This window comes from Ceratina calcarata, unplaced genomic scaffold (genome assembly GCF_001652005.2).
Source record: "Ceratina calcarata isolate Rehan_Ccalc_2016 unplaced genomic scaffold, ASM165200v1 scaffold53, whole genome shotgun sequence".
Lineage (NCBI taxonomy): Eukaryota > Metazoa > Arthropoda > Insecta > Hymenoptera > Apidae > Ceratina > Ceratina calcarata.
The window spans coordinates 244,464-262,356 of record NW_017176451.1 but is presented as its reverse complement, the minus strand read 5'-3'; the positions used below and the strand labels follow the sequence as shown (position 1 = coordinate 262,356).

Genomic DNA, 17,893 nt, shown 5'->3' with positions numbered 1-17,893 from the left:
AAAAACCGAAGGAAACGAGCGTAATGAAAAACGAGAAAAAGGAAACATGAATAAGGGGATAATAACATTGTTGAAACGAGAAGACGGGCTGAGGTGAATAAGTACGAACGTCTTCGACACCGAGGTTGTATCATTAGAATAAATTGATCGTGTCGAATAAAATCTGATTCTTGATACAAACGATTTACCATTCCATTTTTCCATGTAACTACGATGATACCAGATGTAACGAGATTTCTACTGGAAAATGTTCGGAATAGCTCTCGTGAATATTGCGTTTCTACAATTGCTGTACGTTTTCCAATTCATTATTTGTATTTCGATAAACGAAAACGAAACTCTTGAAGGAAAATTAAAAGTGGATGAGACAGCCATCATTCGTAATAATTTTGTTAGTGGAATCAGAAGAAGATCAGGATAAGGAGATTAAACGCGTTCGCGGAGAAAACCGTGTTCACTCGCGAGTGCGCGGGTTTGAAGGGCACAAAGAAAATTAGAGTGGAATGGAAAGGTGGATAAAAAATAAGAGGAAGGCAAGAAGCAACGACGAGGAGGATAAAGAGGAGAAAAAAGAAGGAATGCCGACGATGGGATGAAATTGCTGGGGTGAGCGGAACAGTAAATCTCGCGGTACCGCGTCACGACGATTTGCAGTCGGCGCTGCCACTAATTGCATGTCAGCCCCAATGTTTTGCGTTTTATCTGACCGGCACGTCGCTCCCGCTATCTACCAACCGTTAACTGCCGCGTGAAATTCCACGGCCCAGAACCGCCGTATGTCTCTTCTCGTCTGGCTACGAAACACCCGGCTATGCCGCGGGGATGCTCCATAGAGCCATCACCAACGATTTCACTCGTTAACCGCTGACTCGTTTAAAGAACAAGATATTTACGCCTTTTTTAACGGACCTTGCAATTTATCTTCGCCTGTGGAAATTCAAAAAGCTGCGTTATTCCCGTTGCAAAAAAGCGTATCCGTCTCTTGTGTTTAAATACTGATCAATAAACTGCAGAGTAAAATTCAGAACTTTTATTTGTAGATAGGATAATTCAATTTAGTATAAAATCTAATCAGAAAGTGCAAAAACTTGTAAAAAATGATGTATCTATAGAGAAACGAGAGAGAAATATCGAAGATACTTTCATTTTTTTTTTTACCATTTTTCTGATGGAAACATTTGTTGAAGTCTACATAGCTCGCATATGCGAAACTGTTGTGTAGGCCTCGTTCAATAAATCGTCCAATTCAGGATATTGTAGTGTGACGTATCATGTGACGGTAGGACGATCGGCCGGCCAGAACCATCGTTAGTATTGGATATCGATTATGCAACGAGTACCTCCACGCGAAATTTATCACTCAAAAAGATGAGTTTAGTCGGACTTACAGCCGTTACAAGATATCAGCTGCGAAAAAATTCCTGTATGCGATGACTCATATATTGGTTTACACAACGCTCTAATCGTTTACGCAAATCATAATTGATTACTTCAGTTTTCGTGTAACAAGTCTAAGCCCGCCTGTAAATTTGTCGTGCACGTTCCATTGCTTATTCGCCCGGCAACTTCAAGCAAGGGGTAGAAAATAGGAGGATTAGAAGACCGGATGAGAAGGCAGATAAAGGATTTGATGAAAAAAAGAACACGTGCGCGCATGCACAGAGACGAAGAAAGCACTTAAGAAGGGGGAAATTTTCGTTGAAAGTCGGCAAATAAATAATTCCCGAACGAGGCATTTCTGCGGAACGAAGACCCACCTTTCCGTAGTACAAACTCGACTCGATTCTCGGTTCCGTGCTCGGTTCTCCGTCCTCGTTTCTAGTTGAGCGAGATCCAAGAGGCGACCGTACTCTTCGCCACCCCTTCTGGGACGGCCACCCTTATCAGCCATTGATTTACATCTCGAATTGTTCCTGCGGGAGCCCGCCTACCTGTCGCACTTCTTCCGCTCCTGTTTTTCTTTCTCGACGTCCGGACAACTCCATCATCCAACTTTTCCTTTTATCCTCACCTCTTTGCCCTCTGTGCACAATACAACCGTTGTCCGTGATCGTTCATTTCTTCAACACACGATTCGTCGTGTACGATACATTCTGCCCGATAACGTTTATCAATCTCAATTGCCGTTTCAATTAGCAAAGTGAAATTGATATTATTTTCTCAATAATACTCGTGAATCTTATATAGTCACACAGTTACTCAAATATCTCGTTTTACATCTATTCGTTCATTATTTTTAACAAACAAAACAAGTAAACAGTAATGAAATATACGGAAGCTGTATGTGTGTAATTATATTTTTACTAAAAGACTCGTGTCAAAATATTAATAAAAACGCGAACTTCAATATTCTTCAGCTACTAACCATTGTCTCTACAGATGAATAGGTGAACGGAAGTACCGTATCTTTGACGAAGAGTATTGAGAAGCAAACAATGCACACCGTAAAATAATTTTCGTGAACAAAAAGAAAAAACGAAAACAACCACAGATCTTTTTGAAAGAGTCGTGTGGGAGACTCGTTGGCACCGAGCGGTAATGGGAAAAATCGAGCAAAGAAAATCGAGATTATTTAGCTAATAGAATTTTTCAGCGAAACGAAAAGATCGTGGCCGATACTACGTTTAATGGAGCAGAAATGCGCTCGTAGCTGAAGAACAAATGGAGAGATGAATTCACTCTCGCGCATCACACTTTGCTTTTTACGCTGTTCGTCCTACATTCTGCGCGCTATCTCTTTTTCGCATGCTTCCTCCTATGTGTTACTGTATAACTATAAAAATATTATAACTTTAAACCAAATCGTCTCACGATTAAAGCAGAAATTAAATTCCAATACATTTTACGAATCTATTCACTGTGTACAGTTTTATATAATTCATTACAGTTTATTAATTACCTGTGCTCGAATTTGAACTTCAATTGATTATTTTTCATAAACGTGTTATTAATTTTACGGAACTACTCAAGAAGTTAACTTCAATCTTATTGGCATGTTTGGAAGATTTCTGGGCTATGAAAAGTTCCAAGACTTTCAAAATGCCCCGCGGATTTGAGAGCTTTAAGAGCTTCGAAGTTTCCCAGATTCGAGGGTTTTTAAGAGTCACTCCCTTATATTTACAGTACTTCCTGTTTACGGGAGTGTCGCAACGTTATTTTCTAAATATTAAGCCCACGATATTACGTTCTTATTAAATCCTATGAGTGATGACTCACTCAAATTATCATACAGACTCGTGTTTTGGTATATTAAATATTAGTAGAGGACCCGGTTTCTTGATTAACACTTACCGGGGCACGGGTCTAGACCTCGAGGACGTCATTTGTCACTCACATGGTTTAAAGTGCCGAAGTGTCATTCTGTCAAACTAATAACGTAACATCTTATCTAATAACCTCGGTGCACCGTGTACACGAAGACTATTAAGTGGTGCTTCCATTAATTTGTCGCATACACATTCTCCTCCTATGAAAGTTGGGTTCAACTAAAACTGTCGAATACATGCCACATGCAATACACAGCTTATCCCAGTGTTAGAGTATTGAAGTTATGTCAAATGTATATTTTGTGATTTATAAATGCATAAATTAAGAAACGATTAGAACAGTGTGAAACTCAGTAGCAATAACAAGCGAGACAGGTTTTGTTTCCTCAAGAGTTTTAAGACATACTTAAATTATTGTATTTCAAAATGAATTTCATGCACTAATGCAAATGTATTTGCTTTTATCTTTTTAGTATAAATATTGTACCCGGCTAATATTTCTCAAATTTCATACAAAAAGAAAACGTGTTTATACAGACGTAAATATCGGATATGTTCGGAGCAATGGACTGTACGTGCGAGAGAGTTCATAATGAATAAAGTTATCAGCATGGTAACTTTATCAATTCAGCAAATTAAGCACCACGCCGCTAAATTGATTAATGTCCTTCAATACTAAATATCGTGTCATTTATAGCCATTATCGATTATGCATTAACGTCTGCCATTATACTAAACGGCTCATTTAAACTTTTTAGTCTCGTTTCCGGATCGTTGATACGTATCTACGACGTACATATTAAGAGAAGCTGAAATCGCAATTTTCATAGCTTTGCTTCGTTCTTCTCACTCTATAATTTCTTATCACGTATCCTTTATGGGATATCATGACGCGTATCACCGTGAAAAGGTAGAAGGCGATGTAACTACTGTAAGGTTCCTTCTTTCTATTCATTCGGAAGAGCATCGCGCTAAAGTGCATTAAATCGCAGAGACGAAAATCGAAAGTGGTAAAACGGGCACTTTCTGCCATAATACTTACGGTATTTCGTTATTTCCAATTGTCTGCTCGTCCAGCAAGATGGCCACTCAAAAATTCGATTTTCTCGTCCCCGCCACACTTTTTCTCTGCAACATTTAAACGCGTTCCATTCTGTCTGTCTCTTCGCTTTTTTTATCACTCGTTCGCTCCGCGGACGTATGATTAAAGGCCGATTTAAATTATCCTTCAGTTGAAACACGGAACGATTCAGGTCAAAAAAACATAATATTATTGCTGCTAAATGTAGATGTTTAAAATTTGACTGGATAGCGGGGATATAATTGGTATAAAGAGAACGTGGAGTGCATCATATTTGAAGCTAATTCGATTTTTATTCTATATTTCAAATTGCATTTCGATACCATTTGCTTGCCTATCAAAATTATTATTATTATCGATATCAAATAATATTGAACATTTCAAATTGTATTTTAAATTGAATAGGATTAAATAAGCATTCTTAAACGATCAAAATTTGTTGGAGTTATGCAAATATTATTTGAAGAATCGAAATAATAAATTATTTTTATTTACTTTGCATTGAAAATTCACAATCAAAAAACGTTGTTTATGAAATTACCTGATATTAAAAATGGGAAATCGTATTGTAATTCTCACACAATAAGAAAAATAAATGCATATTTCGCATTAATAATAAGAGGATAAACATACGTATATTGCCTAGTACAACAGAAATGAAAACTGTATGAATGTACGAGTCGAATATATTAATAAAGCGCGCATTGGTTTTGCCGGAAATGTATTTTACGCATGAATATATTATAAGAATTCTACACAGTCCATATACGATAAAATGTTCGATTATTAACACGATTCAACGTTCGCGACTGAATATTTATTTTTTCATACATCCATCGATTGTGTATCAGTTCCACAACATTCGTATCATCAAGTTTTCATAAAAGTTGGTACATATAAAATAATATGTATGAAATCAAGCACTAATTAATTCAATTTAAACCGTCGATTTTTAATCAAATAAGCATATTTCAGTACAATTAATTTTTTACTTGACATGGATTTTGAGGCAATTGATTAAACCATAAATAAAATAAATAAGTAATTTCAACGGAATTCTTGTCGGACATTTAAGGTATACATTCTACCTTCGCGAGGACAAAAAATTTGTGGCGACATGATGTTTGATAATCCGGGACAGATTTGAGTGTAAGGAAACAGTGGGAATCTCGCGAGAAAAAGTGTTACCAGGAAACTAATTTGCCTCCGATGGAAATGATTGCATCTGGTAGGAGTCTCGGTTACCAGTATTTGCTCTCAAGGGATTAAAACTTATCTACATACGCGTTAACGTACACGTACAGGTGCCGTGTGTTCGCACGTGCCTCCATCGGGACCACCGAAAGAAAAGGAAGAAGCGCGAGAGACAATGAGCAACACGTTTCAGGAAGAATGCACCCAGCACGTGCTGCATTACATGCGACCACACGATTGTTTCCCGATTCCCCGGTCGAACTCGTGCTTGAAGTCCATGGGCGAACATCTTTCTTCGATTTTTCGTAAACGAAAAGGCGGTTTCGTCGAGTAACTTTTCTCTAGGTTTCCATTCGAGGACATTGTCCTATTCATTTTAACGTGGTACTCGATTTATGTTATTGAATATTCGATAATCATCTATTTTTCATTAGTCCTAATTATTTGTCCTGACTCAGAGAGTGAAATTAAAATTGAATGCTAGAATCAAGAATGTAAAAAACAAATGGCACACGATCGATATTCAGCTAAGAACTTGTTATAACATATTTTTAAAATGAAATGATTAGGTATACAGAACAGAATGTCGAGAAAATAAAAAATTCAATCGACTTTATACCTTGTACGCCGGAAGTTTTAAAACTTCATCGAACTTTACGTTTCCCAACGGTGATCCCTCGAAGGATCAACACCCGTTGTTTTGCAAGCTGTTTTTTGTTTCCGAGGTAGTGAACTTTCGAATTACTTATACATACAGATGGTAAATCTATCGAAAGCTTCGGATCGACGGAGTCATAATTTTATTCGCCTTATAGGTAGGCAGCCAGTGAACGTCTGATAAGATTTGATCTAACCCCTCGATAAAACCAGAAAGCAGGAATAATAATCTTCTTATGTATAAAAACAGATGGAATGAATGAAAAACATGCTTTATCGCCTGCATTTTGTTAGGATATCACTGATCAGTATCGAACGTTCAACCATTAAGACGTCAATAAAAGATCACAAGTAGTATCTGATATTAAACTATAATGAACGCCGGATATTGAAAAAGTCCCATCTCCTACTCCCTGAAAAAATGTGAACGACAGCCATATCCCATCTTCTGACCTGTGATTATTTTCCGATATATGTCCGATTATTTTCAGACTTACTTCTTCGATGGGTTTGATGGCAGAATCAGAGAATGAATAGAAATTAAATAAAACAGGACGATAAACTTCTTGACATAACGAATGACGAGCGATAGGGGTATGATAAATATTTCGAGCACTCTATATATTTCCATCACTAATGATACCTCTGTTCTATGGAATACTTACATACAACGAATGTTTTAATACTTTTTATCTAAAGTCGAAAAACACGGATATGATAACATAACGTTAATATAACATATCAGTTGACAGTCGTTACAACAAATTAAATAACGAGGATAACAATGCGACAGGAGTCCGAATATGAAAACGCAATTACTCGTTACGGGGTTCGTTAAGAATTCTCTGGATTCTGTGCCCTCCGCTAGTTTCGTTTCCTTCGTTCTATGTTTCTTCGTCACCACGCAGTCGCAAAGTTGGGACGGAACTCGTTATCGGATAGAACGACCGATTACCGCCTCGTCTCGAGTTCGCCCTAGACTTTTAACGCGATTATACGTCGCTGAAACACTAAATTGCACGGGCCGAGCGCAACGAGAGTTAACACCTACGAAAACTACAAGATCGAGTAACGTCACTGACGTAACAAATAAGCGAGCTCACAATTAGAGTGAAAAGTCACGAAGAATGTGCCCGAAAATATTATAAGAAATTCTTTTTCTAATCTTTAGTTCTCATAGTACTTTTAATCACATGCAAGGTGAGTTAAGAAACTTCCATTTGGAATAAACAATTGCTTACTGTTTTAATTCAAATAAATTTCTTATGTATGTATTTACCATAAGGCAGTGCTCATTGTATGAATACATATATTTCTGTATTTTATCAAACCAAAATTTATTGTCTCTATAATAAAATCAATAAAGTATAATTTCAAATGGTGCTTTGTACTGATTTACCTTCTATATTTTATCCTAATAAAGAACGTAGCGTGTCAATGTTGTCAATCACGACAGTTATGTGTATAAAATTTTGGAATTAATAACGAGAACAGGTACGCGTTGTGCACGCAGACAATTCATCTTCATATTGTCGGTTATGAATTTTGCTTGATAATATCTCTAAACGTAGCCGCTGATTAGTCGATAATCTACGATTTTCCATTCTTAATTTTTCTAACAATTCAGTTGATCATTTTTACGACCAGAAATACTAATCTGTGATCTGATAACTTTATTGATCGGTTGTATCGAAAATGTAGGAAATTAGAATGTAAACTCCGTTTCTCGAAAACGAAGCTTGAAATAAAAAATCGTTATTCTATGTTTTCAGTTTACTTATTTCATAAGGAATCCACTTACGCCCGACTGTAATATCCGATACGAAACAGCCTGTGTATAAATCCTGAGACATAATATGCCCCTCTCTAAATCAATGAAGAAATGGTTAAAGTTACTTTAAGCTCTGAAGCAATCCTATAACTCGTCAACTATTACTCTGAATTCGAGCGTATCAGCGAACTTTCCGTGGCAGCAGATTTTCCGGTGGAGACGTAATCGAAAGTTTACGAGCATCAGCGGTGTTGCATCTATAAATTTTATCCGAACTCTTGCGTATTTTTACGACGCTCGACGTGAGTCGAGGGAATCGAGTGTTGCGCGAACAGAATTCCACGGAGGATAGTTTATTTGAACGGCTCGCGCAATTTTCGGCTATTTACAGATTCCAAGTGCCTCAAATATTCAGGCTCGATTGATTCCTTGAGCTCTCGCTATTTCACCTCTACCGAACCGTGCAGTAACGCATTCCCATCAATACATTCGCGATACAAGTGCCCCGCGCGCGTACTTATACATATGTATAGCACCGCACCGGCTGCTGCCTTCCACGCAAAGTATTTTTTAGCGTGTCGAATCTTTGTTTCGTTAAGCGATTTTATCGATTGGACGTCACGGCTGTAACGGTTAAACAAACGTTTTCCAATATTCGTGAAATTTTTTATTTTAATGAAACCTGTCGCGATAGAAGACTGTACATGGAAAAGTCTGTTGCGCGTGAACGTTTCTTTTTACCGTAATATCCATTATAAATATGGCAATGTCCGATAGCTTTATGGCAAAATACATGCAAAAAATAACACAATGAGGATGTATTATAAAAATATTTTAATAGTACAATCTTCAAGGGTTTCTTATGGCCGACTCTGTCTGCCGACTGGTGTTAACATAAACTCGAAAGAAACGGAGAAACTGCAACGGCTTCTGCTAAAAAATGTAGCATGGGTATCGGTGCCGGAGCTCTAAAAATTTAAATGCGGCATGGAAGGGGGAGGGAAACGTGCGAGAATGGTCTAGATTAGCGTCCACTCCGGTAGTTTATCCTGTAAATGGGAAAAAGGGAATTGAGGGGTGATTCGCAAGGAACCTGAAAGATCGAGCCAATCGCTCACCTGTTCCCAGTAATCGCATACCTGTAACGGTGTACGCGCGCTAAACCAATCCTCCCCCGTACGTATCGTTGTTTGGCCAGTTTTACGAGCACTTGCACTCCCGTGGATATCGATTACCGATCGACTTGGCCACTCCGTTTCCTTCCGTCTAATTCTAAAAAATGGACCTGGACTTCGCCGCAAACTTCGGTGAAAATACCAACCACTCTGAGATTCCTCGATACGAAGAAAAATCAATTTTTGGAGACATCGAAATTGTTTGCTCCCGTCCTTTTATTTTACTCCCGCTGGTTAATCAAAAACCTACCGTGTTAACTGGCGTATCAAAAGTTCGTTTGAAATATTAAATTTATTTTTCAAATAAAGCTTGCTTTAAAAGAAAATGATTGACATCATGAAATTAAAAATATTGTATCACATACACTTTCATTAATTTCAAATATTGTTACATTAATTTCCTCCGTCAGCCAATATAACACTATGAAAATTGTGTTCAACTTACATTATTTCTTAGCTTATATTCACCGAGTATATCGAAAGAAAACACGAAAGAACACTTGCATGTACGAAAACGCAATGAAAACGGAGGGAAAGCTTCTAGAGAACGTTTGAGAGCCAATTTACATATTCTATTGACCTTCTGGAGCTTCGCTAGTTCTGTTATCGGAGTAACTTTACCTTTCAAAGTGTTCCTAATATTACACTTCAGCCATTCGGTCAACTTCTATGGAGTAGTCTCACGAATGTTATCCCAGTGTAGATGGTGCGGATGTCCTCTGACGAGTTAACGTATGCCCACCTGCGTGCCCCAATGTTCTTCACAAGTACGATTCAACCCCAATTGCTATGATACCTCCCGCCTAAACGATCTATTATTCGGACCACTCAATTAACGAATATAACGAAATTCTTCTTAACTTTGCAATTATAATGAATGATCGGAAATTATAGTAATAGCAACGTAAGAAACAATAAAGCCAATTTCTTCTTTAGAAAAATTGAGTTGCAACTAAAGCTGACGATAATATGCATAAGGAAAAATTGTTCAGAGTTATATCTACGACATTTCAAGATCATTGAATTCAATATAGATAGGCACTAATTTTCAAATCAAAAATTGATAATTTGTTGAATTCCTAGTAAGTGACTTGATTGCGATTAAACTTCAGCGAACAGGAAAGTTTCTCCATCCCATTCTCCGCACCTTAAGGTACTCTTACAATTAAGCCCGGATTCAACTGATCTTAGCTTTACGCAAGAAATTTCAGTTTAGATTGAATCGCGTATAAATGAATACCACGCAATCACACAAACACTGGATGTAATCAGGAGACAGTTTCGAAAGTTTGGATTGGTCACACTCGGAGCGTCGATGTCCTTTCCACTTGCCTCCGTTTATTACAAGTACTTTTACGCGTGACGAGATACAGAAATACATCTGACGGTCCTTAATTAAAGCGGATCTGATATTAACATTTTTATTGCAATTTATAAAGAGTTACGTGCAATAAGTGAATGAACTTCACAGACCTCTATATGTATGTATAATTGTAGAGGAGTCTACAGTTAACTTTCATATAATATCATATTATAATTTCATATTAACTTTCATACAATAAGATGAAACCTCAGTTATTAACATCGAGGCCTAGCAATTAAAATTTAAATGAATTATACGATATCTTTTCTGCGAATTGTGTGATCAACGAACGTAACACTCGTACTCTATGTAACCTATTGTAGACTAGGAAGTATGCAAACGAGTACAAGCAAGGTATAAAACCGATATTAAATTTTATTACTTATTTATCGTTATATCTGCTATTACTACCAATACTATCGATTTCAGCACCGATGAATAAAATTATAATATCTTCAGTGTGAATTATGTTTTTAAAGGGAGATTTCTTTTGCATTAACTTTCAGCACATGTCCCATTATTAACAGTAGAAAATAAACAGTTATCACGCGTGTAAGAAGTACATTAACAAGAAAGTCGTTCGTCGGCGAATTCAAGAGCAAAAAATAACAAAATGACGGAGAGAAAGTTACCGTCGACGCGCCTGGTTGGTCATGAAAGATAACTGAAACTCGTTTCACACATATTTCACCGCGTATATCTCGGCGAAGAAATAAAATGTGTTAGTAAAACATGCGTTCGCTACGGGATAAACGTTCGACGATTACACGCGTTTATGCTAAAATAACGCGTTATGGCAATTATTCATCAATATAACGAGAAACGTGAAAGGGCAGGTGTCAGAATCAAATACCAACAAGTAACATTAATAAGATAAAATAGAATTTATTATTTATGAACATTCAAATGTCTAAACACACACATGATTACACACTAAACGAGGATGACGTGATTCCGAGATGATAATCGAGATCCCGATGCGGGACATATAAATTCAGTTGATATCTCATGGTTTTTTGTCATCGTCCTTGTACCAATCCTCACTGTGGAAAAAGATTACAATTTTTCAAATTAATTTTTTATCTCTCATTGTATTATTCGACAACCTTGGGCTAGGAAAATTATATAGGAAATTTAGTGGACGATTGTTAAGTCGTACGTACCAGCCGGGGACATTTTCAGGCGCGTCGCATCTCTGCTGTTCCTCGTTATAGACAGTGCCATCGCTGCAGCCTTGCTCACGCGGTGTCACGCCGTTCAAGCAGACATAGAACTTTTGACAATCCTCTGGGTGCGCGAATTTTGGATGATCGACGACCATTCCTCTGGTATCCCTTTCAGCCTCCTTCGGACACTCGAAGCCGTCCTTCAACTTTTTATCCACCGCTCCGCATCCCTAATGAATTGAAAAACGGAAGGTTGTAAAACATATTAAAGTATAATATTTAAAATGTTACGTTAACTAAAGAATTAAAAGAGCCGGAAAATTGTTGTGAGTATAAAATAGGACTTACTTCTCGTCCGGCGCTGTCAGGCCAAACGCACGTGCCACTATATTCGTCGAAATGTAATCCGGTGGTACAAGTGATTGAGATTGCCTCGCCATCAATGCAATTATAAAAAACGTTGCAAACCGATGGGTCCGGATGGGCAAAGAAACCATTCCTCCGCGGGCACTTCTTGGTAGGTTGGGGTGGCTCTGTTTTAATTGAAAATGTAACGGGAATTAAGAAGCACTTTCGTTCTCCTCATCGTCGTGATCCTATACTGTATGTCAAGGACACTAACCGCAGTCGCCAATGACACAGATAACCGAGATCTCAATTTTATTGCAACACTCGGCACAAGGGTTTTTATTTTAGAAGTGTGGAAAGCGATAAAATTCTCAAGGTCTAGAGTACGTTCGATTCTTAACTATAATATGGTCACTCATAAATAGTATAAGTACATATATAAATTTAGAATGAAAATTAATTTTCTAATCGTCTTGAAAATAAATTGTCTAATCTTTATTTATCTGTGTCAGTAACTTAGTTAATATGATACATAGTCAAGGATTGAAAGATACAAATGAAATGATTTGAAGGGATTCCGAAAATTGTTGAGAATCATGTCAATCTTACGTAATTCAAGGCGGTCCCCGCAGTCGACGTTGAATACGTGATCGCATTTGTTCACTTTGCGATTCAGGGGATCGAAAACAAGTCCATCTGGACAGAGCTTCTCCGTGGCAACACCGTCGACGCACTGATAGTATTTGTCACACTGTTTCGAATCCTCGTACTGTCCATCCTTGCTCGGGCAATTGAACGCACCATCTATAAATCAATTGCACGTAAACGAAAGTTTACTATCATTATTCAATGCAATGAAATTTCCTCCGCGTTTTACTCGTTATCGTTAAAAAAAATTATCGAGAAAGTAGTTCTACGATCCTGTGATGGAAAAATACATCTTGTTCCCAAGAGAGTTCTCGTTTCACTTTGGAAAAATTGAGAAAACGAAAGAGAAACTAGTACAAATTTCTTAAATTTCTCCACGTTACTTTGCCTTCGCTGTACCGGAAATCAATGCTACGCTTCAGGAAGCATATAAAGTAACCGAAACGAGAAACAGTGCGAAGTGGTCGAACCAGACCGATATCTCTTTCCATTTCACGTATCTCATTATTATTTTATTTCTTTTATGTAATTTATGGATTTCACACGCTGCGTACGAGCGTGCGGGGACGATAGCCGCCGCGTATACTTATGCAACCCGGTAGATCTGACATTTACGCTTTAGAAAGTGTAGTCCAACTGTCGCTTACACGCTCTCCGAGTGAAATGAATGCCTTCATATTGGAACGCATACTTGGAAGAGACATGAACGATTTTTTAACAAGTTTCAGATACTTGAATAATTATGAAATTTTACCGGTTTCTCGTGACGATTACGATATACCGGAAATTTGGTAGCATTTTAGAAGCTGCCCGAACCGTGTCAGCAAACCAAGAGAAAGTGTTCCGGGTATGTTTCAGTGAAACCGTTCCTTTTTTCTTTCTTTTGCTGTCCGCAATTAGCATGCACTATTTCTTACTTTCGGTTCAAGCTGTAGAAGCCTTTCGTTTTACATGTAGCTAATGGTATATTGTTCAAAAACATGCGATCATGCAATTGAGAAATTGTGAATGCAACCATATGATATATGTGTTCTTGAAAAATTATTATATCAATGTTTCGTTCATTAATAATTTGTTACTAGCCGTAATTAATTAAATATGGATCCAATGGAAAATGCTTTAATAGTATTAATAGAACCATTGGACAAATTGAGTTTTGGATACAGATTTACTTACGTGTGGCAGCGATCACAGTCAGTATCGTTACTGCAAAGGATGCTCTGATCATCTTTATGTGTTTTACCGGCTCTTACAAATTATACGAATTAGTACGCGGCCACTGTTCACCGAGTTACTCGAGTAATTTATATTTTTCAGTTCTCCCTTGAAACGACGTCTCCGAAACACTGCAGCTCTACGGCAAGTGACGAACGGTGTATACCCGATTGGTCCCCACTACGATCATCGTTTCTTCCCCACTTTCGCCATATTTCCATCGATGGATAACTGTCTAGAATCAAGATTGATCGAACGGACCACGCGCTTTTACCCATCTTTCTCTCTTCTCTCTTCGCGGTCGTCGCTGTTCATCTTCTTCCTTTCGTTTTTTATATCGTGACTCTTACTCTCACTTCGACGTCCTTCACTGTATTCTCTACGAAAAGGATTGAATACTACCGTATTCTTGCGAGGGATCATCGCATTCTTCACACGTTTCGAAATACAGGCAATTATGCCTATCAACTCGCATGATCTTCATTCGTAAAAAATTTCCGCCAATCGTGAATCGTTTCTCAGAACTAATGATTACAAAATCAGTGTTCAGTTGCTTGGCATATTTGATAGAACAAATTTCAGGAACGCTTCCTTTGGAATACCGAGAACTTCCAGACTTTATATAAACTTTGTTTGTTCACGGAAATTTACACGCGATTGGAATACATTACCGAAACGCGAGAGTAGCAAAATGATAACACATAGACGCGATGTTGCAGATTAAATGAAAATATTATCGTGAAATTGAATTTCACATACGACAACGATCTGATATAATCTCCAATAGTAATCTTCAATAATCTTTAGTAATCTTCAATAAACTCGTAATAAATGGATGAGTAAATATGAGATGTCTCAGTATCAGTATTACTAAGAAAATGTGAAGTATAATACCTGTGATTATTTAATTACACCTTAATTAGAAATCATAATCAGAGGATAATTTTGGAAGTCTTTTATTTAAAAAATGATCATATTAAAAACGTTTTATTATCCAGGTGGTATAAGTCAGTGAGTATTAAAATCTATGTATTTATGCATTAAATCTATGATGGTGGCTTGGTGACTTTTCGTCTGCTAGGTCCACCAGTAGATTTCGGTCTTGTTGGTGGATTCTCCAAAGCATCCAATTCCTCGTCCGTCAGTTGTCCTTTGTACCAGTCTTTGCTGAAATTTTATAAGAACACATTTTTTTATATGATCGTTTATAGCATTTTTGTACTTTATACGCAATATTTTAGTAGTAAGACAAATCTGCATTGAAATTTGGCTTTTTTTTATATTTATCGGGTGAACAAGCGAGCTTTAATAAGCGAAAACTGTCAGTCGATGACAGCAAACATCGTTGCTTTAACTCACCATTCGGGTATTTTCCTGGCCCAATCGCATTTTCCGGTGCGTTCGTCAAAAGCTTGACCCAATTTGCAACCGCTCCTCCTTGGTATCTCGCCGTTCACGCAAACATAAAAGTATTGGCAGTCCTCGGTGTCGGGATATCGGGGATGCGTCGCGGCGATAGACTCGTCAACCTGCGGGCACGTGAAATTGAACAATTCCCTGGAACCGCAGCCCTTCTTCTGCGCCTCGTCCGGCCAATTGCAGATACCGGTCTTTTCCGAAAAGACCAGACCATCCGGACACGTGATCATGTTGAACTTTCCTTCGACGCAGTAGTAGAACGTGTTACATATTCGAGGATCCTCGTGGGCGAAGTAGCCGTGCATGCGGGGACAATGCGGAGACGGTTGAGGTTTCTCTGTGTGTAATACCATTTTTATTCATCGTTATTAGAAATGTTACCATAGTCTGTGACCTGATCTCGAAGCGAATAGACTCTAACAAGTTGTGTCGAGAACGTTATTCTATTACGCTTCATTGAAATCGAAATTGAGTGAAATCAAACGCGAGGGTTATAAAGGTAGCGCTCCAAAAGTTTCTGATGTTATAATTTGATAAATTATAGTTAAAGTTAGTAATTACAAGAGTTTTCATCGAAACATTAAAGTTTCAATGTACTCACGTAATTTTGGCCTTTTGGAGCAATCGATACCGAACGGTAGATCGCACTTTTCGTGTTGAGGACTGAAATCGTTAAACACGAGACCGTCCGCGCATAATTTCGCGACAGCTTTCCCATCCCGACAGTCGTAGTACTTGTCGCATTGTTCCGCATCGGGAAAGTAACCGTTGGGCTCCGGACATTGATCCGAAACTTCTTCGTCCTCGTACTCTTCCTGCTCCTCTGTTGCTGCCTGCTGCTTCTTCTGTAACGCTGGTACAGCCACTTTCCGACGATTTTGTTCGAGTGCTTCCTGTTTCCTCGTCAAGGCGGTTACAGCGCCTAAAATGTAATAATGATATAACGATGGATATCATTGCTACTTTAACAAAAAGATTTCTATACAATCTGTACCCAACAATTTGTACCAAATACTCAATTCCAGACCTGAATAATTGTTTTACTTCATCTTATACATTGTGCTCTCGTGCACAGAATTTCTCCATCGTTTTCATTGCTATTTCATTGCTATTTGAATCCAATGGAATTGAATACCATTTCTATTCTTTTCCCCGGCGATAAAGTGAATATCGTAGAACGCGGATACGTTCGCGTCGACGGCCAGGAATAACGAATGAATTTGAATAAAAAAAATACAAAGAGGAGAAGGTAAAATGAGGGAATAAAAACAGTGAATGGCAGGAGAGGAGGGTCAACTGGTCGGGAGTATTTTCAAGGCAGCGCGACGTCTTGCGTCCCTGAATAAAACGCCGGTTTTGTAGGATACGTATAGGTAGGTATAACAACGTCAAAGAGCCGCTCCGCGCGCCGGTCGACCTCGCTGACGCGAAGAAAGCGAGAAAGTGCCCGAGCTCCCGTATGTGTTTGCTCGGCCAGAACTTAAATGTCGTTTAATCGCTCAGACCTGTTAACTTTCCAACACTCTATACCGTCAGGCTTTTGATACAAAAGTCGTAGATGAAAACCGTACGAACAAGAATTCGCTGCGTGAATCAGGCAAAGTCAGTTTTTAAACAAATTGAAAATTCTGATAAATGTGCATTTACGGCACTAGAAATTAGTGCAGACAATTATTTAATTCGAATATATTGTACTACAAAGTACGAATAGACACGTGCAGGCTGGAGAAATTAAACTTTCTATAAAGAAGCACGGGTCGAACAGATTTCCCAATAACGAACGATGGCGCAAGTTCTTTCGTGATCAGATAGGAATCGTGTATCCTCGTAGAATGCATCAGTCAAATTATGAATGAATCATGCGAGTCGTATGAGATAGTTCGGACAATATGTATGTAAATCGGGGTCGAGATTTCCATATTGCATGCATATTTTCACGCACGATCAAGCATAGACGATCATTAAAAATCGTTTATAAAATAGAATTAAGAGTAAATTGCGCGTATCATAATAATACCGTGCACACATTTACAATCGACAAATTCTGATAACAATCGAAAGAATAGTTGAATCTATATCGTCATTCTAACGAGTAAAACAATACGGCGACTAAAGGTCACTAGTCGAGCTGTATGTTACTTTATGATTTATTGTCAAGGCATTCCTTTATCCTTTGAATTTCATTCTAATCAAGTACATTACAAATTCAAATAATGAGTGTGCATTTATACAAAAATTTTATTGTTTTCACTGTGTGAAGGGTGTACATAAAAATAATTACAGTTAAGATATCATTAGTTACTGTAAGGATAAAGATTTTTGACAAGAATTAAGACATCGTTTTCGTTAGAATTACTTACCGAGACAGATAATTAGCAGACAGAACACCTCCGCCTTCATCTCGACGGAGGTAGGGAGTAACTGGTTAAAATTATAGTGGTCTTGTTATCTCAGAATCAAGTCACGGTTCTTGGAACGTGAAGGAATTGATGACTAGAGACTACTGGGCCCCATCGAGAGGGTCCCGAGGCCTTATATGCGTCCCCCACTTTTCCATTCGCGAGGTTACAACACTCGATGACCGCGTGGA

The 17,893-nt window shown here is 38.1% G+C and overlaps 2 protein-coding genes across 2 annotated transcripts; both read right to left on the bottom strand.

The window, feature by feature from the left end:
• Nucleotides 1–11,367: 11,367 nt before the first annotated feature.
• On the bottom strand, nucleotides 11,368–14,037 carry LOC108628570 (protein obstructor-E). The gene is made up of 5 exons (XM_018030573.2): nucleotides 13,846–14,037; nucleotides 12,631–12,825; nucleotides 12,022–12,206; nucleotides 11,671–11,903; nucleotides 11,368–11,550 (listed from the first exon to the last, which is right to left on the bottom strand). Exons 1-5 carry the CDS (start codon nucleotides 13,895–13,897, stop codon nucleotides 11,514–11,516), a joined length of 702 nt encoding a protein of 233 aa, XP_017886062.1. The 5' UTR covers nucleotides 13,898–14,037; the 3' UTR covers nucleotides 11,368–11,513.
• Nucleotides 14,038–14,824: 787 nt separating this feature from the next.
• On the bottom strand, nucleotides 14,825–17,828 carry Cpap3-b (cuticular protein analogous to peritrophins 3-B). Its single transcript, XM_018030547.2, has 4 exons — nucleotides 17,664–17,828; nucleotides 15,905–16,225; nucleotides 15,244–15,640; nucleotides 14,825–15,051 (listed from the first exon to the last, which is right to left on the bottom strand). Exons 1-4 carry the CDS (start codon nucleotides 17,701–17,703, stop codon nucleotides 14,931–14,933), a joined length of 879 nt encoding a protein of 292 aa, XP_017886036.1. The 5' UTR covers nucleotides 17,704–17,828; the 3' UTR covers nucleotides 14,825–14,930.
• Between the last annotated feature and the right edge of the window lie 65 nt (nucleotides 17,829–17,893).

Excerpts from the sequence above, each read along its gene's own strand:
- LOC108628570 (XM_018030573.2), bottom strand. The coding sequence starts at position 13,897 with ATGATCAGAGCATCCTTTGCAGTAACGATACTGACTGTGATCGCTGCC. Across the intron at positions 12,826-13,845 it reads GACTGTGATCGCTGCCACAC|ATGGTGCGTTCAATTGCCCG; the intron begins GTAAGTAAATCT and ends ATTGATTTATAG. Across the intron at positions 11,904-12,021 it reads CTGACAGCGCCGGACGAGAA|GGATGCGGAGCGGTGGATAA; the intron begins GTAAGTCCTATT and ends TCAATTCATTAG.
- Cpap3-b (XM_018030547.2), bottom strand. The coding sequence starts at position 17,703 with ATGAAGGCGGAGGTGTTCTGTCTGCTAATTATCTGTCTCG. Across the intron at positions 16,226-17,663 it reads TCTGCTAATTATCTGTCTCG|GCGCTGTAACCGCCTTGACG; the intron begins GTAAGTAATTCT and ends ATTACATTTTAG. Across the intron at positions 15,641-15,904 it reads CTCCAAAAGGCCAAAATTAC|AGAAACCTCAACCGTCTCCG; the intron begins GTGAGTACATTG and ends TATTACACACAG.